Below are 25,668 nucleotides of genomic sequence, written 5' to 3'. Positions count from 1 at the left end.
CCCAACACACTCAAAGGGACATATATAACAAAGCAGCATCTCTCTACTAATTTGGTGGTCCAGGCCACTGTCTTTCTCTGAAAAAGTTCCGTTCTCCTTACAGGCAAGGTAAATGGTGATTTTATCTATTATCTGATATTCTGGAAACTTAAAGCAAAGCATGCTGGTAGACAGGCAGAGAACAGGCAGTATTAAAGAAACAGGGAGAATGAAGAGTTTAAAATTAGCAGCAGCATTGCTTAGGGAAAAAGGAACTCCTGCTATTAAGTAACTGCAAATTAGGCTATGTATGGTTTTCTTTCTACTATGTGTTTCACACACACTGAAAAAAATCTGAAGAACATATTTCATCAGATGAAACAAAGTATCCAAAAAGCCCACACAACTTCTACTTCCTGACCATTGAGGCACTTTATAGGAGCAACACTTTGCTAAAAGTTCCTAACACCTGAGAGAAGCAGCCTGACTTCAGTGGACTTCAGGCAAAACTGCTCTGAAGTTTTAACATGGCTTGATTCTGCTAAATATTTGAACTACAAATACATATCCAATTTCTTAGATATTTTTGCTGTTATTTCTTGCTCTCTATTTCTCTGCAGTTTCCCAAGTTTTTGCAGGGCATTCCAAATTGAAACTCACATGTACCAGTTGTATTTGCAGGCTTGCATCAAACAATACTGAACAGCAAATGTCTTGTGCAGTGTTTTGTTACATTAGTTTTAGAAATATCTCATAAAGATTCAACCTGTAAGGGCATACAGAGGCAGAAAAACGTACTTTTACTCTTTTAGAATTGTGTAGTAGAGAAGATGGAAAATGTACCATATCCAGTACTTGAATTAACTGGTAAATAATCAGGACATTTTTTAAAGCTGTACCAAGAGAAATAAAACATTCTTTTTAAGTTTGATGTGTGTATTTTCCAGTTTCGATGTGCCACATTTTCCTACTTATTATTAATTTAATGCCAGAACGTATCTGAAAGTCCAACACTGTAGAGGGACTGATCCTTTTAGATAACTGAGTTACCATTACAGAGTTCATATACCTCTCAATGTCCTTCCTGTCAAAGCTTCAATAAAAAAGCCAGGTTTCTGCAACGCCTTGACTGACCACTAAAAATATCTCCTTCCTCTTTTACTCTCCCCCTCTGCAATGGCTCTCTATGCAAAAGGGAAAAGAGAGCTATAAAATGATTGAAAAAGACAACAGCTGAATTGTTTGCCTTGCAGACACTTTTTGGTAGCTGATGAAAATGAGAGCAGGTGCTCTTTCAAAGGTCTTCATGGTCCCATCTTCCCTCCCTAGCACCAAGCACTCATCCTATTCCCAGTCATAAACCCATCTGAATGAGCCCAGTGCCACAGAAGTGCTGGAGTTTGCCATGATGTCATCGCTTCTTATCTGTTCTAAACTCTGAAGTTCTTGATTTGATTCCTTTCTCTCTAGGGAACTAGTAAGTGAAGACTACTATGCTTATGTGTCAGCACTTGCACTAACTGTATTAGTCAGAATAATACACCAGCTTATCAACACAGTGAAAAGCCAAGAGAAGAAAAGTAAGGCCTGAATAGGAAATTATTCTTAAGTGTGCCATAATGAAATTGCAGCCCTCAACAGGCATTACAGAATCACTCAGTAACATTTCTGTAACTGCCTACAGTATAAAATGTTAGGTTTCAACTGTAGAAAGAACTCTGTGCAGGAAAATGAACAATATTAATAGCTCACACAGTTTAAGATAAAACTTTAACCCTGATGAGCTGCTAGACAAAAACATCTTGTCTCTGAGTGAATAGCTCAAATTTTTGTCCAAACCAGGTAATAAGTCACTCCATTTGACAGTGTCAGATTTAACTTCTGAGTCCACAATATTAATCAACGTGTCAAAAGAGAAGCACAGCAGTTTTTTTGCCTATAACATTAGGTAACAAGAGGCCTGGGTGAAGCACTTCACTGTTTCCAAAGTCAAGTGTATATAACTGACAAGTGTATAATATTGAAATACATACTTCCATTGTCTCTGTGGAATTTATCAGAAATTTAGAGACAGTCAAATAAACTCATAAAACCCCCTGCCTTATTTTTTTTCCATTTCAGTGGAGCAAGCAGTTTCCCATTAACAGCTAAAGCCAGCCTAACATTTGGGCAAAATGCCTACTGGGAAAACAACATGAGGCTTATTCATTGTGTATGTTCTGATTTCCACTGACTTCTCTTGGTAGGACACCAGATGTAGCTTTCTGGTAGCAACAAAACTATTTGTACAGCATGCTGCAAACTGCCTGCCATCCTTACTCCATCAAGAGCAGGAGCCTCTTACAGTGCAAAGCACTGAAGAGATACACTGATTCAATGAAAAAAGACTTCTCGGAAAAAAGATACAGCTACATTAAGTCTACTCAGTTCAGGAATCCCTGCTGTAGTTCTAAAGCTGCTGCATTCTCCAAGAGAAGGAAATACCTTTGTCTTCACTACTGCTTAAAACAAAACAAACAGCTAACTGTGTCAAAAACCTTGGGCAGTGGGAATACAAGAGAGATGGGGCAAAAAAGCCCCAAGGTATTTCATTTTCAAAGCAAATTCAAAGTATTTGTAATTAATTTTAGACATAACTAATATAAATGTGAATATAGTAACTTATTCTCCGATTAGGCCTAGATTAACCCAGTTCATATTTTGAGATACCTTTAATAAACTCTTCTGTACATCACGGCTAACTGTAATAAAACTCCAGAATCAGCTTGTGAATCTATCGTCTTCCTTCAACACATTTCACAAGAGAAAACTACACAGTAGGAAATAAGTAAAAATAGTTTGCTGTTTCAACCTTTATTTTTGGTGCACTGATCGTTCTATAAAAGTTATTTACAGTGCACCACCAGAAGTCCTGTGGATACAATAGGAAAAAGTACAAAAAGTGTTTAGTATAGTTCACTTATATAACCATGTTTACTGATTTTCTTGGGAAAGCTGAAATAAAGGAAAAGGAATTTAAAAAGCACCCAATTTTATTTTAAAGCAAGTCCCTTTGACTCTTTTGCAGTATATATTAAATGTCTTTTTAAGATTTCTTGACACTTCTTGCTGACCAACGAGAGGATTCACAGTGAGAAATGCCCTGTTAATTTTTAATACATATGTAAGAAACAATACAGTAAGTAGCACAGATATGAAATATGATGCTTGAATCAGGCAGTAAGACTCACTTGAGAGGGTGTACTTGTTAGCTCCATCTTTTCATGGGATTTTTCCTTTGCTATTCGTGCAGCTTCTTTGAATTCCTGAAATTTTTCAGCAAACTGAAGGTACATATGTTTAAAGAATAAAAAAAAGAAAAGAGAGTAAGAGTAGGCGTGAAATAATACATTACATGCAGAACAGAACGCTGTACTTTGCATTTCACAAAGTCAAATTCTGTCAGTAATTTTTAAAAATTTTTCTCCTTATTAGACACTCATTTAAATGACTTACACAGTGACATACCTTTCAGGCATAATACACACTCTTTATAGGCCAGGAAAATGACAATGCAATGAAGCATGATCTGTTGCTGGTAGTTTTAAAAAACTCACCTCAGAGATGGCTAATAATAGGGACAAACTGCCTTGCACACCTGCTTTCAGATTCAGGTTTTACCCTCCTCAAACAACAAACAATCTGCTTCTGAAGCCTAATGCGGTCACCATGAGCCTGGAGAGCTTTCAGTGTACTTTGCTCTTTCATGACTGAAACTGAATCCTTGAATACTGGTTTCTTCCCAAATTTTAACTGCATTTATAATTTCAATAGCTAATCAGAAAAGTAACAATGGAAATACTGTGTTCATGTCTAGAACGGTCATTGACATCAATCAAGTTAAAGAACAAATTCATTGAACTAGAACTGCATACACTGAACACTAAATCAAGAAATTGCACATGGAACGGCCATATGAGGCTTTATTTCTATGCTACATGTACCTCTTCCAGAAAATAGCTAAACCAGCAATTTAGAAATACATGCCCCCTTAAATTTGAGAGATTAAATCAATTTGTTAAGAATAGTGTCATGGATTAGCAAGCATAGTCCCGGAGGTGATGTTCTTGCAAAGAGGTGCTTACAGCTCCTCTATGACCTGACAGAACCTATCAGCTGGCTAGTTTGAATACGAACAATTTTTTAAGCCACTTAAAGTTTTGACTGCCTCTGTGGTTCACATTTAAGAATGGACAAAGCCAGGGGAAGGTCTGTCTCATTTCCAGTGCTGGGACAGGTAGCTGCGGGGCCCTTACAGGGCTTGGCGGGCCCAGGCCAGGCCTGCTCGGGCTGGGCCAGGCCACAGCCATCTTGGAGCCGATGGACCCTGTTCCACCTGCAGACCCCCCAGCCCTGCTATGTGCAGACAGAGCAGCCCCTCCCCCCTCCAGTGAGGCCAAAGATTCAGCTGAAGCTGCTCTTCTGCCCAGCAAAGATCATGTGACCAACAGAGATAAGAGAAATTCCAGCTGCAAGGCCTGGGTGAGAGTAACCCTTTTAGTGCTGTGAAGAGCTGAAAACCTGAGGGAGGAGAAAGAGGAGATGCTTAAAGCTGAAAATCTGTTGTGAAGCTATGGGGGTGATAGACTATGATATATCAGAGTACCTGTTGTAATTTCATGAAAGCATGGGGGGTGGAGCGTTCAAACTGTACTTGTGAGCAAAAGCACCTGTGCTGGAATAAGCAAATGCTGAAGCAGCTGTAATTTGATGAGAAGTTTGAACAGGGAGAGATGGAAGTGATGAGGACTCTCACTCCAAATCAGAAGGAGAAGACCTCAGTTCCTAGAGATGCTCACAGAGATAGTCCTAAAGATGAAGATGAGGAGGACCCTTGTCTCCCAGGGACAGGGGGAGGGCCTCTATTCTTAGAGATGAAAATGCTCCCAGAGATGGGTGAAGAGAACTTTTGTTCCTGAACAGCTCAACCTTAAAATGGTACCCCAGTAGCTCAAGATTGGACCCTCAAAAGCAGTTGTGGGAAGAGCTGCAAGTCGTGGGAAGGGACTCTCACATGATGCAAGCAGAGAACCTACTTGGGTGGCTGTCTTGTTGTGATACTTGAAGCCATGAGAGAATTTCTTGTGGAGATGGTCTCCATAGAATGAGCAAGAGAGACTCTTCCCAAATGAACTGAACAAGGTTATTATGGAAGTGGTAAACAGATTGAACATCACAAGGGCTGTCTTTTACATTGTCAGTGGGAGTAGGGAGGAAGGTGGGGTAGGAGAAGTGTTCTGAAGGTGTGGTATGATTTTAATTTTTTTTTTCCCCTTCTTTTAGGTCTGTTAATAAACTTCTTTATATTCTTTCAAGTTTTGTGCCTGTTTTGCTTTCTCCTAATTCTTATCTCACAGAAGGTAAACAGTAATGAGTATTTTGGACCAAACCACTACAAATAGGGCCTGGTTTCTCTGGCTAGAAAAAAAAAAAAAAAGCCTTCACAGTTCTCACCTTTCCACTACACTAATTGCTAGACTAGCCACACATTTGGTTTTGTGTCCTACTGCTTTTATAAGAACATTATCTTACTATGATCAGCTTAAGAGTGAAATGATTCTGCAAAAATATCAGAGCTTCTAAATCTCTTTGGCAGCAGCATGAAGAAATTGTTTTGCACTCAATGTATTTAGATGGTACAAAGGCTACCTTTTGTGTGGCACAACCTCACCAATTATTTTCAATCAGAACTTCACTTACTGTGCAAGACGTAAAAAAATCTTACAGTCTATAAACCTTCTCCTAGCAGGCTACTAGTATTTGAGGAAATTTAATTTCTCTCCACTTGTATCCTGTATTTCACATTACTTGAAAGCTTATTTTTCCTGAAAGTTTAATCCAGCATCAAAAAAAAGTCTCAGATGATGAAATTGGCAACAGATCACCAGAACCAGACAATACTTTTTTAAGACTTGTGCCTAAACCTCAAAATCTCATGGGTAACCTATTATTTAAATCAGCTTTAAGACTAGAGGATTGTTAAACGGCAAATATGATGCTAAGGTTTGGAATAAACGGCTGAACACAAAGGCAGTAAATATGATCTTCTGTATCACAGCCACAGAAATGGTTAAAAAAAATATATAATAGATCAACAGACAGCATTCTAAGAGTGAGCCAACAAGGCCAATTTAGTGGAGATTTTCACAAATTATCTAGAATTCCTTGAGATAGTCAGGTGACGGATAATAACTATCTCTTGAAAAAAATTCCTGAATAACAAAGATGAGGTCTCATGTTATGGAAGGAGAAGTTCTCTGGAAGATCAAGTTTTTAGGGAAAAGATGAAAAATTGTGCATGGAGACTACAAAAGGCTGCTTCCAGCATCCATGGTGGCATTTCCCATTTAAGTTTTATGGAATGAATCAGGTCAACTAACTCAAGAGGGTAAGACAGCAAACTCTAAAAGGAGTATTTCTTCTCATACATCAGGATGCAATTAAAACCATAGACATATTTTGAATGAGAAAGTAGATTTTCCTGAAAGTGAGGGGACATTCTGTTTCTCCAACTGCAGCAGCAAGAGGGACTCTGCTAACAAATCGTAGTCCTGTGAATATTCTCCAACATAGTTATCTTTCAAGTATCACCAACATCTGATGGAGCAGTCTTGAAGTGAATTTGTGCTCTAACATATTAAGGCCTAGAAGAGAAATAAATGTTTAATTAATTTTCCTCTATGCTGTTTGTATGTGAAATTCATTAGAGTGACATTACTTTTCCATCAGACAGTCTCGCTCCACTAATTCCTATTCACAATAATAATTCAGAAAAGAGGTTGCCATTGTTTCACTCTACCCTAGCAATTAGTTCAGAAGGACAAGGGCATGTGAACAAAAACTAAACAGTACAAAAGTCAAACTAACTATAATATGTGCAGACAATGATGTGAGAATAAACAGTTTACTTTATCTGCTCTGATTATTTGCATCATTAAACTGCGGAAATCGGACACAGACTAGACCAACTTTTTTTATGTGATTGCAGGCTGCCTTTTGCTCCCTGGAACTTAAAATATTTAAAATCCTAAAGCGCTAGCTTTATCAGAGTGCTCTGGTAAACCTGGTTATGATGCACAGAAGCAAGAGTAAGTAAACTGAAGGAGAGACGAAACAAGAAAGAGAATATAGACATGATTTCTCTAAAGTTACAGGGCATATCTAATTCAGCTCTTCTGATTCCCAACCAAACATATCTACCAGATCCAGTGGCTGAACAGCTTCTAGTCTAAAGAAAAAATTTTTCCCCATCAATACATTTATAATTTTTTTAAATAACACAAAAAGTTTTATCTTTAGGAATTTTAGTAGCAACAATTGGCAGTTGCAACTCACAGGAGTATCAGTTTAATAATTAAGATATAATACAACAGGAACAGTGTGCTGAAAAGGGCACATGGATTCACCGTAATCTTCAGAAAAGGTCTGTGACTCCATTTTTCTTAATAAATTTTCTTATTCTCCAGAAAACAGAAATCTGAGTAGCTGCTCAGCAAAAAAAAATTATGAAAAAGTGTCTACTGTAGCCTTTCAGACTAATTTTTCAACAGCAATATAGAGCTTTATGTCAAAGGCATATTTAAAAGTACTAGACATCTGCTTGAGGGCAGTGAAAAGAATGGGATTGAAAGAACTGTAATTAAGAAGATGACAGAGGGAGGGCAAGAGAAGAGTTGAGGACAAAGAAGATTAAAAAAACCAACATATTTTCAGTGGCAAGGATAACCTAGTGTTTAAAGTCAGGCAAACAGCGTGTGCATGACTACAGCAGGATGCTTAGCCTTCAAAGAAGCATCTGTGAATAAAAAAACTAAGCTAGTCTATGAGAGAAGTAAACTAGATTAGCATTTGTGCTAAAGCCATTGAAACATTAAGAAAAGTTATTACCATGTTGGTAAGCAAATGCTTCTAGGACATACACACCAAATTAACTGATGAGGTTTCCAAGTTCACTGAAGAAAGGATAGGTGTGCAACTGCACGCGCAATACCAGAATCATTCAGAATTTCATGTGTTTGTGCTGCTTTGTGGAAAGGAAAACCAACTGATTATGAAAGAAAGAAATCTTACAAGTTTGACACTTGCCCAAATAAAGTAGCTGTACTGGATCTCATATTAACGTTTCTTTGGCAGGCCATGCTTATCCTTGGGTACTGACAAGTACTTTCTCAAAAGAGCTGTTAAGATTACTCTTCCTTCAAATACCTAGCCACAATTATTCCTTACTTAAACATGTACTATGTATTCATCTTATTCCACTTGGGTGCCCAAATCTTTTCTCTATTTAAAATATGGAAATTTTCTGCTTAATATAAACACAAGTTCTTAAACTGAACTGAAATTCCTCATCTGAGGAAAAATCACACTTGTACAGGTTCCTGGACTCATATACCAGGGCAGTAGCAAAAACAACAAGTAATATAGAAAGGATGCTCAGAGGAGCTGTGCCATCAGCTTGAGAAACAGAGATTACTGCTTTCCTTGGAATGAGGTCTATTTCCTTCCTGCAGAAGTAGACTAGAAAAGAAACTTATGTATGGTACATACGGCTTTAGCAAACATTTCAACTTTTGCATTCCAATGGAAAATGTATTTTTCTTTTACACTGAATATATTTCCCACTAGCTTTACTTCAAGGCTGCAAACTTTGAAATAACAGTAATTTGATGTACTACATAGTAGAGAAGTGAAAGTAAATGCAGCTTAAAAGACAAAAATGCATCTGAAGACTACCAGCAGTTTTTTCCTAGGCGATCTAAATACACAAGAAACACCAAATCACACTTAGTCTTAAGTTTTTCCATTATAAGGACATTTCCATTTTACAGAACATTTTTTCGTAAATTATTTTTAAATAACAACAGTAGTGGGTACTGAGTCAAGATATAGTGAGCAGGAATAAAATACACTTACGTAGCTTCACCAGCTGAATAGCTGCCACTGGTCATACTTACTTTTGAAAGGTGATGTTCAGATGAAAATCCCAAGCCATAGACTGTATTTGCCCTGCTGTCTGCCCACTGGCCAAACTTCTGAGATGTTTTAGTAAATGTCATGTTGGGGGTGATGGTGCTGTTTATTATTGCCTGAAAAAGGTAATAATTGTAAAAAATTAGTTTTGTGGTCTTGATTTTTCTTAAAGACAGCTCATAATTGAAAATGCCAATATTGTAGGAAATTATCTGAATTAACCAAATGAGACACACACTGGGAACTAGGAAACAGTTTTCTAATTCAATCCCAGCTGAAAGTGCAAAGGCATATTTTTGCATACATTCTGTAAAAGGAGGAAAAGCTGGGGAGGGGAATAGGCATCAATTTGCAATTGCAAGCAGTCTTTTAAGTTCTTTAAAGTATCAACATATAAGGACTATCAAAGACCTTTTTTGTCTCACATTTGTATTTCTTTGTCCCCTAAGGCAATGGCTCTCAAGTTGCCTGGTGATCTCCACTGCTGCTCTCCCCCCACCCCCTTCGCATATGAGATTCTCACTGAAAAACACTCAATAAAACAAAGGAGCACGTTTTCTTTTTAAATTTCTGTTCTACAACAGTCTCTTTCCTTTCCATACATACAAGCAAGGCATACAATGGCAGGGTCATATACCAACTACAGAAGTGGAGCTACTCTTGTTATAAATTTCTTCTCTAGTTCTTGTTCTTGCATCCACACGATGCAAGAAGATCATCGTCTAGCACATAACTTCTGATAATACAAAACATAAAATGCAATTATTAGGTGATATGCTGGTTCTACTAAAAGCAAACTGAAGTTTCACCATGGATTTCAACAGTATTTCCATCATGTTAAAGAGTATGTATGTGAAGCACTAACTGTACAGATGTGAAGAGCATAACATTATTTCTCAGGATGATGACTGAAAAACTTTAACATCACAGAGACCAAGTAATGCTCTCGTAAGACCAAGATCCTCTAGAAGTCAAAATCAGTCTATACTACTTGAGTGATATGGACTTCTGTATTGATATCAAAAAAAGTCGTTATTTTTAAAAGTTTACTTTGCACCCTTTGCTTTTGCTGAGAGATTTGGGTACCACTGCAGCACAGCTACCACCAAATAACATTTTCTATGAATTCTAAAGGGGAAGCTTGAAAAAATTAAAGCTGAGGGGCCAGCTGAGCTCACAAACAGCACCTTATGTTCATATGGTGATTCTCAGATGGAGTGGTGGAGAGGAGTATTGCAAGAAATTTCAGAAGAATACATTCTATTGCAACATGTAGAAAGACAAGCAAAGATACGGCAGCACAGATAAATTTAACAAAACCCTTTCTTGGTGACTTTGGCAGCTTCACTATACTCACATTAATTAAGATGAGCAAACCTGGACATAGCCAATTCTCTCTAATAATCTTTGCATCTAAATACAAACTTTGCCTACCATTGTAGGCAACTCCTTTAAAATTCTGGAATGCCTGAAAACTTACATTTGAGCTAACAAGCCTCATCAGATCAAAGACAGGATTTGCTGTGTGACCAGAGAATGGAGAACCATCTCAAGCATTAATTGTCCAAAATACATCCCTCAGATTTTCATATAGGAGCTGCTCAGTGAAGTCACTGGTAAATGAAACATTATTCTCCTTTCTTTAGGCATAAGGTTCAGAGCCCAGAAAAAGCTAGCAGACTTCTATGTGCACTATCACCTCCAAGTCACCACCTAGAAAACAGCTGTCTATACCACAGAGGACAAAAGAGATAATGTGAGACAGGTCTTCTCAGAAAAGAGGTGCTCTGGAACTCTTTTTCACTTGCATGTTTCTTGTCTTCTTTCCCACTGTTAGTGCTTGGAAGCTCACTTTTGAAATAAGCAGGCAGAAGCCCAGAACAGAGCTGTGCAAGTTCATTTAATGCCCAATCTCACTTCCTGTGGAAGCTGTCAACAGTAATATGTTTGAAATTAAATATCCTGGGGAGCGTGTAGAACAGATTCTTCCACGCAACTCGAGCTCTAGCTATGTTGTCTAGTCTGCTTAAGCCCAGGCCCATCCATTGCTTGATTAATCGCAACTTGCATGACATATTTGAGAGCATGAGTATTATGTCATGGACATAATTTCCTCAATTCAGAAGAAGACTCCGATGCCAGAGAGTTAAGGCCTCGAAGAAAAATGCAGGTTTAAAGCCTTCAAAGCTGCCATTTCCTGCAGTGACAGCAACATAGTTAGCTGCAGCTTAACCCAGTGGAAAAACATGGGAGTCCACTGTCCACATGACTGGCTGCAGCACAGAGAACCTGGTGCCTGGTCCAGAATGGGATAGCTCTTTTGACAGCAGTCTGCATTTGGGCTGGGTTATAGCAACTGTCAAATTGCTTTCTTGCAAGAGAGAAAGGTAGGAAGAAAACTTTTTAAAAATAATTGTGTTGAGAAAGAGTTGGCTGCGATTCTTCCCTTTATTTTCCAATAGAGAAAAATAAAGAGGCTTCACTTCAGTAGACAGCATTAGTGCAAAGATTGGGAAGACTACATTCAGATCTCAGTGATTAAAAAAAAAACCTCTTTCACTAAATTTACCAATTTTACAAGGAAATCAAGGGTTTCCATCTTCTCTGTATTAAAAGCCTTGGTATTCTAGATCTCTCACATGCAAAACTGTGCCTTTAAAAGTATAATGCTAGAGCATCCTACAAATACAGTCAGTGTCAGCTATCTCTGGAAAGAACTGGATACCAAACCTTCATATCTTTACCTTAAAAAAAACCCATTTATTTTTAAAATCAAAATTTTTAATTAAGGCTGTCTCATCCGTTCAAATAGGTACTGCTTTAACCGCTCTCCTCTAGTCCAGATTTCATTGCAGTTATCAGTATAGCAAATGTCAAATATTTCATCAACTTTTAAGAATGTTGTTTCTAGAAATGAGCAAGAAGATCTTAAAAACAGAACAATCTGACAGGCAGACATTTAGCTTTTGAAGAAAACTGATTTAGTTATCTTCAGGCTTTTTTGGAATTATAAAATAGCTTTCATGTTTTCCTTTCATATTAGTTTATCTATGAGAAAATAGGGCATGTGTCTGAGCTGTTTGTTTTACCCCAACAGGTGCAAGATATATAGTAGTGGTTGCTGAAATTAATGGTAAAAATAATTTAAGACACAGAATTGTTTAACTTCTTCAAAGGAAGATTGCTAAATGCTTGTGCTTACAGGTCTTACCTAAAACCTTTATCGAACATTTAAAAGATTGTCACTTTAAAGTGAGACAGTGATTAAAATAAAAAGATCATCTACTGCAGTAACACTGATGAGAGACAAGACTGAGTAATAACATATACAAGGTTCATGGAACCTGCAGACTGGAAAACCACTCTTTCCCAGAGTCTTCTCTTGTTTTAGGTGAACATAAAATTTTAAGGTTTTTTCCTACCTTGTGTCTGTGAAAAAAATCAGAGACTTAATTAGTACAGCAAGAACCACATTACACTTGATCTCCTTCCTTTTCTCAGAGACAGCCAGAGACTAAGCGGAAAAAACAGTGGGACTCAGAATAATCCTAACATCTGTCTGCACTGTTCCTGGAGAAATAATGGAAGCTTTGTTCCATCACCCAGGAGAAAGAAGTACTGAAACACATTTTTCCAAGGAACTCTGAAATCAGTATACAGTTAATAAGAACTGAAAGCCTTAGCAACAACTGCTCAATGTTGTCATGCCATACTACATAAGAAATCTTATTTTTCAGGCTTTCTCTTTATTTTGGGACTGGTAGAAGAAAAAGGTCACATAAAAGATATTTACTCAAAAGGTCAGAGAAACCAGATTCAAGTTCTATCAAATTACTTGCATCAAGATTTCTCTGATGTGGGCAACAGGGCTCCAAATATTGCACATGACTATAAAATATGTAGCCTGTACACTGAACAATTTATGGTCCTTAAACATTTTTTGTACTCAGGGTAGAGGGATATCATATCTGGTGCAAGGTATTTCAAGAGGAGATTGCAGCTTCAGAAAACATGACACAGAATGCATTAAAAGTAAGCAGAAGTTCAGTCTGTAGGACCTGTCTTGGCTAAATCTCAGCACCTGAGAACTGAGCAGTCACATACACATCCTTCTCTCCACCATACAAATCCAAACATTGCTGTAAACCCTGCCAGCACCCAGGTATACAATAAAATCTGTCTGGTTCTATTCCCTCTAAGGGAAGAGCATGACAGCTTCAACACCAGTAGAGTTTGACAAGTGGTTTTGGCAACATGTATATTGTCAGTAGTGTTACTGACGCCCAGCTATATGCCATACATCAGAGACACTCTCTGGGTGCACTCAAACTTAAAAATGCTTTATATTTACATTTAACTCTTTGTACATACCATATTGCATATGTACAGACATGCTAAAAAAATACGGGTTTTAAGTAAAAATAAAAGAACTCTCTGGGAATCATGCTGGAACCACACTTCAAATTCTTCCATGTGTCCCTCTGCTATTCACCTGTGTATGTTTCAGAGCAGTGTTGTGAATCTTTGAAAGAATGGGACTCTCTTAACGATGACTGGGATTCTAGGCCTTCTAAGACTTGGATGAAAACATTACTAGGATTGCAGCACCCACAGAGTAAATAAAAGTGATAAACTGTATTATCAATATACCTTGCCAATAGTACTGAATGTAAAGGGAATGCTGCAGTAGACAAAAGAACAACTAAATAGATGAACAACTACTTGACAATTTAATTCAGCAGGCACTCAGCAGGAGATGCAGCATCAGGATGAAGGCAGAGGAACCCCAGTGGATATCAGAATAAGGATTTCATATATACTCCAGATCAGTTAAAGCACTACGTTTTATAACTGGTAGTCTTGATTTCATACATCATCTAGTCGCAATCCCACTGTCTTTATTCATTAATACTGACTCAAAAGGTATTTTAATTATTTGACAGAACTAATGGGATCATTTGAAGGAAGGCTGAGAAGGAAAAAAGCAAAGTAAGACCTAAAGTTGGAAAAATTCTGGTAGGCCCTGATACCAGTCTCAGCCACTTGAAGCAGGGATTTTTGACTATGAGATCAATTTCTATATACTTCTTTGTGATAGAAATTCTCCTTTTACATTTAAAATAGCAATACTCTAGATATTTTTAAAAATGCAGGGTAATAATTTTCAGCTTTCAATAAGTAGTCATAAAACACTTTCTGAATACTGCCATGCTTTTAACAGTTCCAATCATTGTGAACTGATGCATCTCCAAAAGCTTCAAATGAAAGTCTCTGGAAAGGATCACAACTTTTGATTACAGTCCGTATATCTTTAATGCCCTTAGCGCAGAATTTTCTGCGACACTGTTTGTAAAGTTACTGTCATTATAGCTACTTGGGTAGAAACAGTCAAAGATTTTCTGCACATCGAACTAATTTCTTAGATAACACATTTTACAACAGCAGCAGCTCAGCACAATATCCTTTTTAGTTAAAACAGAGAAAAAAAACCAAACCAAACCAACCAACGAACCATAAAAAACCCCCACCAAAATGAAACTGAGTCTTCATAAAAGCTTACCATTTATTAGGCAGGCTTTATTAGGAGGCAATCCTTGCATTCTCTACAGCAAAAGTTGGAAGATTACACAACAAAGGATTTACTAAAGGATTATGGCCACTGAACAGATGTCCTTCATAATGCTGAAGCTAATTATATTGATAAATGACTGAGTACAGAAATGAAAACGTTATTGTAACCCTATTTGTACTTTTTGTACAAATATTGGTGTTTTTAGCCTTCTCACAGCATTAACCAAGGAACAGGTCATCACTTCAATTCAGCAATGGTTATTGATGTCAATACAACTGCATGGAAAACAGAATTTACAAATAAACACTTAAAACATATAATGAGGCAACGTTACCATTTTAACACATCGGTAATCTGTTGGTCAGTTAATGATACAAATATATGAGAAGAAATACGAAGAACATCAAACTAGAAAATAATAACAAAAATGTTTCACACAATCAGGTTTTCTGAAATAAAATTTACCTTTGAGCCATCCAAACTGATTATCCTGTAGACATTTCTTGTGCTGTCATAGAAGTAGGACACAGTAACAGCATGCTTGCTGGTGGGAACCCAGTTCTTCTTAGTGTTTGGGTCAATCTGGAAGACATGAGCTCGGGTGCTGAAGATGGGTTGTTCCCTGAAGGATAGAGAGAAGAAGTCATGAATCTAATTTGTCCATACTATCACTGCACACAAGCTATCTGCCAGTTATGCCCATTGGGATGTACACAAGTTACTCTGCATGATAAACCTTGCCTGAGGACTTCTGCATGTGTTGCTGTGTAGAGCAGGTAAGTTTGTTAATACATATATACAAGCAAAATGCAAGCCTTCTAAGGCAAATATCAGCACCCAGTTGTAGAGTCAGATAAATAGAGACATCTCTAATACAGATTCAGCCCCATCCCATCATCTCCCCTGCTCTTCATTGGCCATCTATCCCTTTAAACTAAATGGCATTAATACCTGTGTAACTTCATCTCATTACACCATACACTGTAGAATGTGCATGACTTCAAGTCCACTTCTTCTCCAAAATCTTCTAATATTATAATTTTCATCAATTTTAGGCCATAATCTGGATCTGAACTGGCTGATTCAATGCAATTACTCTAAAACTAACATTAACTAAAGCCAGGAACATGTGTTGTGAATCCCTCATTCTATGGAGCTTTACACCTGAATGTATTTATGCCAACATTAAATAATGTAAAAAAAAAAAAATTAAATTGTAAATTGCTTAGCAAATAAAATTATATGAGGCAAAAAACCCCCTTATTATAATTTAGAATTTACAACTGTTTTTCCCCATGACCACTATCAGGACATACAGCATTGCACAGAAATCTAAAAACATTTTAATATCACTAAGAAGGTGATAAGATGGCCTTCTACAATGGAGTGACTGTATCAGAGGACAAGGGATAGGCTGTGGTTGCCAGTTATCTGCACTTCTGTAAAGCCTTTGACACAGTCCCCTACAACATACTTCTCCCTAAATTGGAAGAGATAGAGTCAATGGATGGACAGTTTCGTGGATAAGGAACTGGTTGGACAGTTGCATCTAGAGGGCAGTGATCAATGGCTCAGAGTCCCAATGGACATCAGTTTTAATATGTTCATCGATGACATAGAGAATGGGACTGATTGCACCCTCAGCAAGTTTGCACTTGACACCAAGCTGAGTAGCACAGCTGACGCACTTGAGGGATGGGATGCCATCCAGAGGGACCTGGACAAACTCGAGACGTGGGCCCATGAGGATCTCGTGAAAGTTCAGCAAGTCTAAGTGCAAGGTGCTGCATCTGGGTCAGGACAGTCCCAGACAGATTACAGACTGGGAAAAGTCACTGTGAGCAGCCCTGCCCAGAAGGACTTGGGGGTGCTGGTGGTGGGTGAGAGGCTGGACATGACCCAGCCATGGGCACTCACAGCCCAGAGAGCCAAACGTGTCCTGGGCTGCATCCAAAGCAGCGCGGCCAGCAGGGCCAGGGAGGGGATTCTGCCCCTCTGCCCTGCTCTGCTGAGACCCCACCTGCAGTGCTGCATCCAGCTCTGGGGTCCCAGCACAGGAAGGACATGGAGATGTTGGAGCGAGTCCAGAGGAGGTCAACAAGATAATCAGATGGATGGAGAACCTCTCCTATGAGGAAAGGCTGAGAAAGTTGGAATTGTTCAGCCTGGAGAAGGCTCTAGGGAGACCTTAGAGCAGCCTCTCAGTACCTAAAGCGGACCTACAAGAGAGCTAGTAGAGGGACCTTTTTACCAGGACATGCAGTGATAGGACAAGGGTAGATGGCTTCAGACTGAAAGAAGGCAGGTTTAGATAAGATATTAGGAGGAAGTTCTTTACTGTGAGGATGGTGAGACACTGGAACATGTTGCCCAGAGATGATGTGGCTGTTCCACCCCTGGAAGTGTTCAGGACCAGGCTGGACCGGGCATTGAGCAACTTGGTCTAGTGGAAGGTGTCCCTACCCATGCAGGGAGGTTGGAATTAGATTATCTTTAATGTCCCTTCCAATTCAAACTATTCTATGATACTGTAGCTGTCAGTTTAAATTTGGCTACATTTTAATGACGTGTTGATTGCTGTACTCTTTAAGGAGTGCTACCATCAAATTCCAAAGATACAAAATACTGGGTCTTTAGGTTGAATTTAAGTTTCTAGGCATTTTGACTCTCATTTTCAGGGTGTGAAAAAATACACCTTTTGACCTGCCCTCACTTTCTTTTCAGAGGTATGTTTTTAATACATTTTTTCCCCAAATAAAAGGAAGTGTAAAAAACCCCACAGAATTTGGTTAGTTGTAGTCAAAGGGGTTTAACTTGGCCTCATTACAAAGGGGTACATGTGAACTCTCTGAAATATCTCTATTGCTTGGCAGGAAGAGCAGCTTTCAGTAGTAGAATTGTATTACTCAGCTGGGAGTCAAGATTCCTTGAAGTTCACCAGACAACAGACATGGTGTTCTCCTACATTGGACGAAATGACAGAAAGTATGCAGAACAAATCAAAGACAGCAAAACAGAGTTTCAGTGAAAGGTAAAGAAGAAGGAAGGCAGGCCAAGGGGATCAATGCACATGGAAGTTCTCCACAGATATGTACCCTCAGCATCAATTCATCTTCTCCTTGTAAATCACCAAGCTTTAGGAGGTTGCATAGCTAATTTCCTGACCCAAATCTCTTGCACACAAATGTTATGCAAAGGTGACTGGCTTTTATAGACCTTTTGTCTAACAGAACAAACTAATTATTTCTGCTCTTTTGAATATCTACAATTACTTCTTCAATCACACAAACTTTAGTTGTCTTCAATATTAGATATATTTTTAAATGTACCTCCCAGTTAAGTATATGCTAATATATAGGGTGCATATTAACATAATGCACCAGCTATTTAACCCCTGGAAAATTAAAGAGACCATCCAAAAAATATGGAAAAAATCTTAGAAGCCTGACAATTGTTTTGATTAATATTGACATTGAAAGGAAACTACAAAGGTTCTGACCACATTAATTAAAGACCAAAGAAGAACTGAATCCAAGATGCAGATGCATGGTTAATGAATATACATTTGACCAGCACTAATGCTCAGTTCACTCCCAGTACAGTATATCACATAACTGGGACTTTCAACACACCACAGGTTAGGATTTTAATATGTAAAAAGTAGGTGAGTACTATACAACTAAAGCAAGTGTCAGTAAAAGCCAACTGTTCAGCCTTGAGATGTTGCTCTCCAGCACTGTCAGCACAAAAATCTTCCATAGCCCCACCTAAATATCCTCAATTTGTTCAACGAGGTGGCCTGCATGTTCCTGCTGATTTCTCAGCAGTGCTGCTCACGACAAACCAGAGCACCTTGCAGGGCACATTGTGGGTCTGGCATAGACAGTGCAGTTAGGTATGGTACAGCGTAAATGAAGCTTACTTACACTTCTTCAATCACTTCTGATAAAACTAGAGTTACAGTCTTTTCTTTGCATGTTTTAAGCACAGCTATACTGAATGACAAGCTGTCTTCACTCTGTGGGAAAAGCATAGCTCCCTTTGTTAAATGAGTTGGATAAATCATGATTTTGCCAGATTACTGAGAAAAAAATTAGGATTTTTTTCTGACAAAGACACTAAGCTTCAGATGCCTCTAGAATTAGACCACTGTTTTGACACTTGACAATGAACATTTATAAAGATTATTTCTGCAAACTAATGGAAGTTATGCACCATATGTCTATAGGATTAAATGTGTTATAGAATCAGTCACTGATGCATTACTGAAGTCCTTCAAAGCTGCTGTACAATTACATCATCTGTACTTTTCTGTAGCAACATACTATATAGAGCTACTTAAATTTTGTATTTCCTAAAACATCTGTGAACAAGCAACAGGTAATATATAAAACATATAGAAATATTTGTAACTTCAGCCAATTCATCTTTACCTATGAGATTTGCTCTTCCATTGTCCACACAAGGACATGATTCCCTCCCAGCCTGGAAGTTTCAATCGATTCAGCTGAAATAATATTATTTATTGGAATAGTAGTCAAATAGGAGGATAGCTTCCTCTTTGCCTTCTTAAGTGGTCAAAAAATTACTATTTTTTAAAAATTATAATATATATTTCTAGATATAAAAAATAAGTCCCCTATTTTTTAGAGGATCACAGAATAAGCTGAGTTGGAAGGGATCCTCAAGGATCATTAAGTACAACTGTTGGCCCTGCATAGCACCATCCCCCTATTTTTGCCCATATAGAGTTGAGAAAGGAAGAATAGCTTTAAAGAGTCCTGTAAAAATCTTGTAAAAAACACCAGTTGTAAAGAATCCTGTAAAAAAAAATAAACCTCCCTATCAGTTTCTTACTCTTCCCCCTCTTCTCTTCCCCTTTCATCTTTGTCTTCTTGTTCTTTCATTACCAGAAGCTATTTAGTACTCATTAAAGACATTAACAGGAACTAAGACAAGAACTCCTCACTAATTACAAAGAAAAGTAATTAATTTTTCCAGAAATATACTGATGCTGGACAAAAAGAAAACAAACTAACAAGAATGCCATAGTAACACAGTTTGACTATTAGAAATGTCCGCTCAGGCATGGCAAAAACATTAAGGCTCATATCCTGCTGTTCTTAATTGCCTTAGGCTGTAATATTACAATGGTCAAAGACTAACAAGAAGTAAGTGCCAAGTCCTCCTGGACCTGAGAAGCAACGTGATGACTAAAGAAGCAAAAGAACTATCATTTTAGCAGGCAGAGTCATAACAGGCTTTTCCATAATCAATATAGAAATTCATTCATTGGTATGTGATCAGTCCTATGCTAAGCTTAGGAGATAAACCTCTTTACTAAGAGTTGAATGAATAGTTTCCAACCACTCTTTCCATTATGACATCTTAACACAACTTTAAAAAGAAATGCAGACTGCTCAATATAGGAAACATGTTACACTAATTAAAGCTTGCATGAAAGAAGCTTAAGTTATTATAGAAGGTTAGAAAGAAGTTTCCTTGCTAATCCATAATTAATATATGCTTCTTTTTTAAAAAAGGTATATATTCTTTAATGTGTCTGGTACTTCTACAGCACTAGTGGTGAAGACCTCTTTTTGCTTATTTCTTCCCTCACACTATTGCTTACCATGACTCCAAAATTATCTTGAATACCATAAAGCCTACAATTTCTCAAGGCTGGGATTCCATTGTCTTAGTTACTCTGAAAACAATAAGGCCACTGAAAAGAAAGTATGAACTACAACATTACTTGATGTCCTACTTGCCTACCCTTATAGAGTATTAACGACGCTAAAAAACATACTAAAAATTAGATACAACCCTCTCTTCCTCCTCCATACCAGGTTAAATTGACAATGTTTCAGCAGAGAAGTTGCTGCACTATGTAGGATGAGGTCAGGAACTTCCCTGTATGGACACAAGACCAGGCCAGGACTGCAGATGAAGAAAAAAGAGACAAGGGCAATGACTCTCGAGGAAGGCCTGGAGCAAAGAGCTGCCCAAGCAGAAGCAGACAGCAGACACAGAAACAGCCTAACACTGAGTGGACTGTGGCCCATGGAGGAACTGAGTTTTTTAAAAAAAGGAACCACTACGGGCACTGCCTGCCACCTGGAAGTTTAAAATTTCTCAGCAGAGGTATTTTCCCCAACCAGTAAGATGAAAAGGGCATGAATAAGCACATGTGATGTGGTCTTCTTACTCAGTGTTGATAGTGAAAATTCCATGAGATTCATGTCAGTATCTATTTCTCCAATATGGATCTTCTAAGCTCCAGGGCATTTTTCAAACTTCCTGGCTTTGATGCACACAGAGTCCACATACAATACTGTTTTCAAAACAAGTCCAACACAACATGCCTTGGAGATATTTTCTTGTTGCAAACAGAGCAAGATTTCATCCATCAGGCTTCATACGAAGAGTTTCAGGGAAAGATGATGCCACATGCATCCAAAAACAGGACAATATCCCTGTGCTCAAAATGGGAGTGCACCCACACTCCAAGTTGGTTGGAGTGGTGGAGACTGGACAAAAAATGTGCTATCCTCATGCCATTACAGCCCTGGGCACAGGAGACCCTGCCACATGACTGCATGCTCAGCACAGAGTATGCAGCAGTCCTGAGGACTGCAAACCCTCGCAGTAGGCATCACACATGTTGTGCAGGTGGTCATTTTGCATATAGTGAATTCTGAACTTCCATAATAGCTGTCATCCAAGGAAATTTCTCCCCAGGTCAAACAACATGAACACCGCACATTTCAGGCAGTATTTTAGTATTTCAGTATTTCAGTATTTCAGGCATTTGCTGATTATCCTCAGATTTAGGATAGGACAAAGACCTTTTCGCTTTTTCCAAATGTCACCAAACTACTCCCAGAGCTTTTTCCCAGTCTTAAAAATATTCTCCCCTAGCTTGTTTCTGAAGCTGTAGCAAGTTTTATTACTCTAAGCAGCCTGAGAAGAGATCCCTGAAAAGAAATGAGGAGAGTGATTAAAAGTGCAGCTCTAGTTAAAACTAATTCATAAATTACAAAAAAAACTAATTCATAAATCCAAGCATTAGTGTTGTTTAAGGAGTCCAAGTCAACAAGCTCTGCACACAGTTCAAAGCAACAGAAAACCATAGATTTTTCCATATTCATAAAAATGCTCTGAGGTCTGATAAAAATTGTACACATTTGGGGGAAGTATTACATAACACTGGCTTCCATTGTATGGAAACTGTTTGAAATGTAACCTTTTACTGGACAGGAAGTAACTGCCAATACCATCTTGAAGTTAAAATTATAAAGTAGAACAAACATACTCAGTGGACTTGTGTAATGAGTATGACTTCAGATTTTGCTTTTTGTCTCACATACAACTTTCACATCCAATATAGATATATAATAACAACTTTCATATCTCAAACCAAGCTTTGAGATAGTAAAAAAGTGGAAGTTACAATCAAGTAACCAAATCAAAATCTCTCCTATACCAACAATGGTTCTACCTGTCCTTGCTGTTACGTTTTGGATTTCCATCAGGTTTATTCGAAGTCAGCAAATGTTTAGGAAGCTGCTGCTAAAAAGCGTGGTAAGTTTTGTGTATACAGTTATCAGTTAATACACATACCTGCCTATTTACCTATGAAGTTCAAAATACAAGCTTTACTGACTCTGTTCTGTAGCTATGTAACACCGCACAGGCAGTGCCTTCTAGCTTTTTTCTAAGCTGCTTTGTTTCCATTTAAGAATCAGCTTTTAGTATTAGATTTTTAAGCATTTAGGAATTAGCATACCATCTCAACTAATACCTGCCATTTTTCAGGATTTGAGGGGAGAAAAATTATCTATAAACTTACATTAAACCTGTAAGGTTAAGTAAAAAATAATTTACCTTAGCCAGAAACACAATTATATACTGTCCATTACATTTTCAAGAGCCTGAAGTTTTAACCCATTTTTTTCAGCTTGAAGTAGGATATTGCACAGTACTTAAACAGACATAAGGTACAGGAAGTCAGTAGAAAATAATTTTGTGATTACCAGAAATCTATTTTCTTTGAAATATTAATGTCTCTATAAGACTAGTGAAAATCTGTGAGCTATTTGGACAACAGAGGGAAAAGTTGCTCTCTATTTGCATACCTTAAAACCCCACACTTTTGAAAAGAAAAGAACACCAAATAAAAAAAACCCAAACAATAACCTTGCAACATTTTACTGTGGGCTAAGAAGTATATGCAAAACATGTATGAATACAGCTAGATGTAAAGAACATAGTTTTATACAAACCAGGCTAAATTTGATGCCTATGAGCAGACAGAACTCTACTTAAATCAGCGATTATGAACTTCCATTAGTAGAAAAACTGTTCACTTATGATTATTTGCATCAATTAATAGAAGTTTTATATTACATAGGAGGCAAGTCAGGAAAGCACATAACTTCAAATACTTCTGAAATTAATTCCTTTAGGTAACATTTTGGCACATCCACTAAGGTGGATGGCATCTTCAGATGGGTAACAGAGCTGGTGAAGGGACTGGAGCACAAGTTGTATAAGGAGTGGCTGAGGCAGCTGGGGGGATATAGCCTGAAGAAAAAAAGATCCTGAGGGGAGACCTTATCACTGTCTACAACTATCTCAAAGGAGGTTGTAGCCAGGTGGGGGTCATCATCTTCTCCTAGGTAAAAAGTGACGTGATAAGAGGAAATTGCCTCCATTTGCACCAGGGGAGATTTAGAGTATGTACTAAGAAAAATTTATCTGTGGTAACGGTAATCAAGCAGGGTGCCCAGAGAAGTGGTGGAGTCATCATCCCTGGAAGCACTAAAAAAACATTTGGATATGGCGCTTGAGAACATGTGTTAGTGGTGACCATCATGGTGGTCCTAGGCTGACTGTTGGACTTGGTGATCTTACAGGTCTTTTCCAACCTTAACAAGTCTGCGATTCACAGGTATGTAATCCTATAAAACAGTCTGTCTGGGGAAAAAATGGATGACTCTATATGTGCCAATCTCAACCAAATACTCAGGAAGCCCATACATGGTACCTTCCAGAGAAGGAAGGGAAAGAAAAGAGGTAGGGGAGTTTCATACAAACAGACACTGTAAGACAACCACTGACAGCACTTAAAATGTATTGTCATCACATGAAATCCCAAGAGTTAGGATTACCATACCTTGGGAAATAAAGCTCTTGCTATTGAACAAACATGAAGAGCAATGGGAAAGTTTACCTAAACTCATTCCTCTTCTGTCTGAATTTCCCATTCATAAGGGACTCATGAAGGATCTTAGTAAACTTTAGAAGAGTTAGGAGTTTTTTCCACAGCACAGATTTAATTTAGCTGTAAGACAGCACAGACATTAGTCTCACAAATTTAGCAACATCAACAGCATGGAAGGTGGCAGAGTTGCAAACTGAGGACAAATCAGTGCCCAGTACTGAAAATTAAGGCTTATATAGTAGAGCAAAGAAAAATCCCAACAAAACTCTTAAATTTTTGGTATAATGACAGTGAACATAGAGCTTCTTATACTAAAGATTAATAAAGTTACCTGTAGGTTATGTACAGGGCAGTGTTATACTGGTTTTTTAAAAAAAGGAAAAAAAAAATAGACAGTGGATTTCCTCTCACTTAAGCAGTTCTCTGGGTTTGTTTTAAATGCCTGTTCTCCAATGCCTCCATATTCTGCTATCGTATGCTGCTCAGGTTCAGCAGGTAGACAACCAGCTGAAGCACTGCAGGAAATATTCACAGCAATAACATATCTCTGACTGTGAAAGTTACTCCAAGAGCTGAATGATGGTCCATGTCTCTAAAGGTTTTCCTTTTTTGTTCTTCCACACAACCTTGAAAAGCTCATTTTCATAGCAGGAATCAAGCGAGAGTTCTGGGAATCAAATGAGGTAACAAAAAGTGTATTATCAAGTACTCAGCTTTATCTTCATGCCTTTCACTTCAGTTTAGTACCTTATTCCAGGGATATAGGTATCTTCAGAATTTTTCTAGGTACCTAAGTGATCATTCCTCTAAATGGTGCAAGTAAGTGGACAAAGGTATCTCTGAATAAACATTTACCTTATATTTGTTTTAATTACAAGATTGGAGAGAGTTAACCATTAGCTTTTAATGACTTAAGAGCAACTAAATTATCTTAGGTTGAATTCTAGAATAGATATTATCTATAGTAAAATACTAAGAAATCATGGTAGTAAAAACTTGTATTTTTTTCCTGAATTTTGCTCTGTTCGAAAATTCTTGTCAGGAAGTCAAGAGAGGAGTTCTCCTGTCTTTAGAACTAGACAATTAATTTTAAGATATACAGCTATTTTCCACATCTAGTCACCAAAAATATTTATCAGAAGCAAACAAAAAAAACAGCTTAATGTCAGGTTCTAGTCTATGAACAAAGAACCTTGAAATGACAGTGTAATGAGACATTTCTGAAAGAAGTCAAGATATTAACATTCCTGCAACAGCCCTTACATGCAGTAAATTAAGCTATGCTGCATCTGGAACAAGAAATAAGCAGGCAATGGTCTAAAAATATTAATTTCTCTCCATTCTACAGCAAGGAAATCCAACTTAGCCACACTTGCAACACAAGCAGAAAAAGGAGGAATGAAACCTAAACAGCACACTGTAACAAAGGAAGAAATACTGTTATGCATGCCTGTTAGTAAAATAAGTTTAGAAAGGCCCAAAACCAATCCATAACCAGGCTTTCTTTTTAGTTCCCCTAGTTCCTTGATACCCTCTATATAGAGACAATTTTTCCTTTGCAATCTTTATCTAAAATATCTCTGAAATGGAGTTCTGACAGTCAAACTACTCTTACAGAACTCCACTGCCAATATTTTAAGGGAGAATATTAAGTAGTTTAACTGCTTAGCTTGAATTCCTACTGCTATTTCACACAACACTTTAATACAAAGTAATGCAACAATTAAGTTATAGTTTCCTGTCTTCCTGTACCACCAGTTTTCTTGAGTTTAAATGAATAGATATTTTCTAGACATGGTCCCCAGGGACAATATCTATAGTCTTCAGAACCATTACAAGATCTACAGTTTTAAGGAAAAAAAAACACAGAAGAGAAAAAAAA

The 25,668-nt window shown here is 37.8% G+C and overlaps 1 protein-coding gene across 2 annotated transcripts in view; it reads right to left on the bottom strand.

The window, feature by feature from the left end:
- Window positions 1-25,668, bottom strand: part of HOMER1 (homer scaffold protein 1) — a 97,116-nt gene that overhangs the window by 51,051 nt on the left and 20,397 nt on the right. For both annotated transcript variants that reach the window (XM_069002362.1, XM_069002361.1), the window contains exons 2-4: window positions 15,026-15,182; window positions 8,973-9,104; window positions 3,210-3,302 (exon numbers count right to left, since the gene is read on the bottom strand). In XM_069002362.1, coding sequence (XP_068858463.1) covers window positions 3,210-3,302; window positions 8,973-9,104; window positions 15,026-15,182 — 382 coding nt within the window. The remainder of the gene's footprint in view (window positions 1-3,209; window positions 3,303-8,972; window positions 9,105-15,025; window positions 15,183-25,668) is intronic.

This window comes from Aphelocoma coerulescens (genome assembly GCF_041296385.1).
Source record: "Aphelocoma coerulescens isolate FSJ_1873_10779 chromosome Z unlocalized genomic scaffold, UR_Acoe_1.0 ChrZ, whole genome shotgun sequence".
Taxonomy (NCBI): Eukaryota; Metazoa; Chordata; class Aves; order Passeriformes; family Corvidae; genus Aphelocoma; species Aphelocoma coerulescens.
The sequence above is the reverse complement of the archived record's forward strand: the minus strand, read 5'-3'. Positions and strand labels throughout refer to the sequence as shown.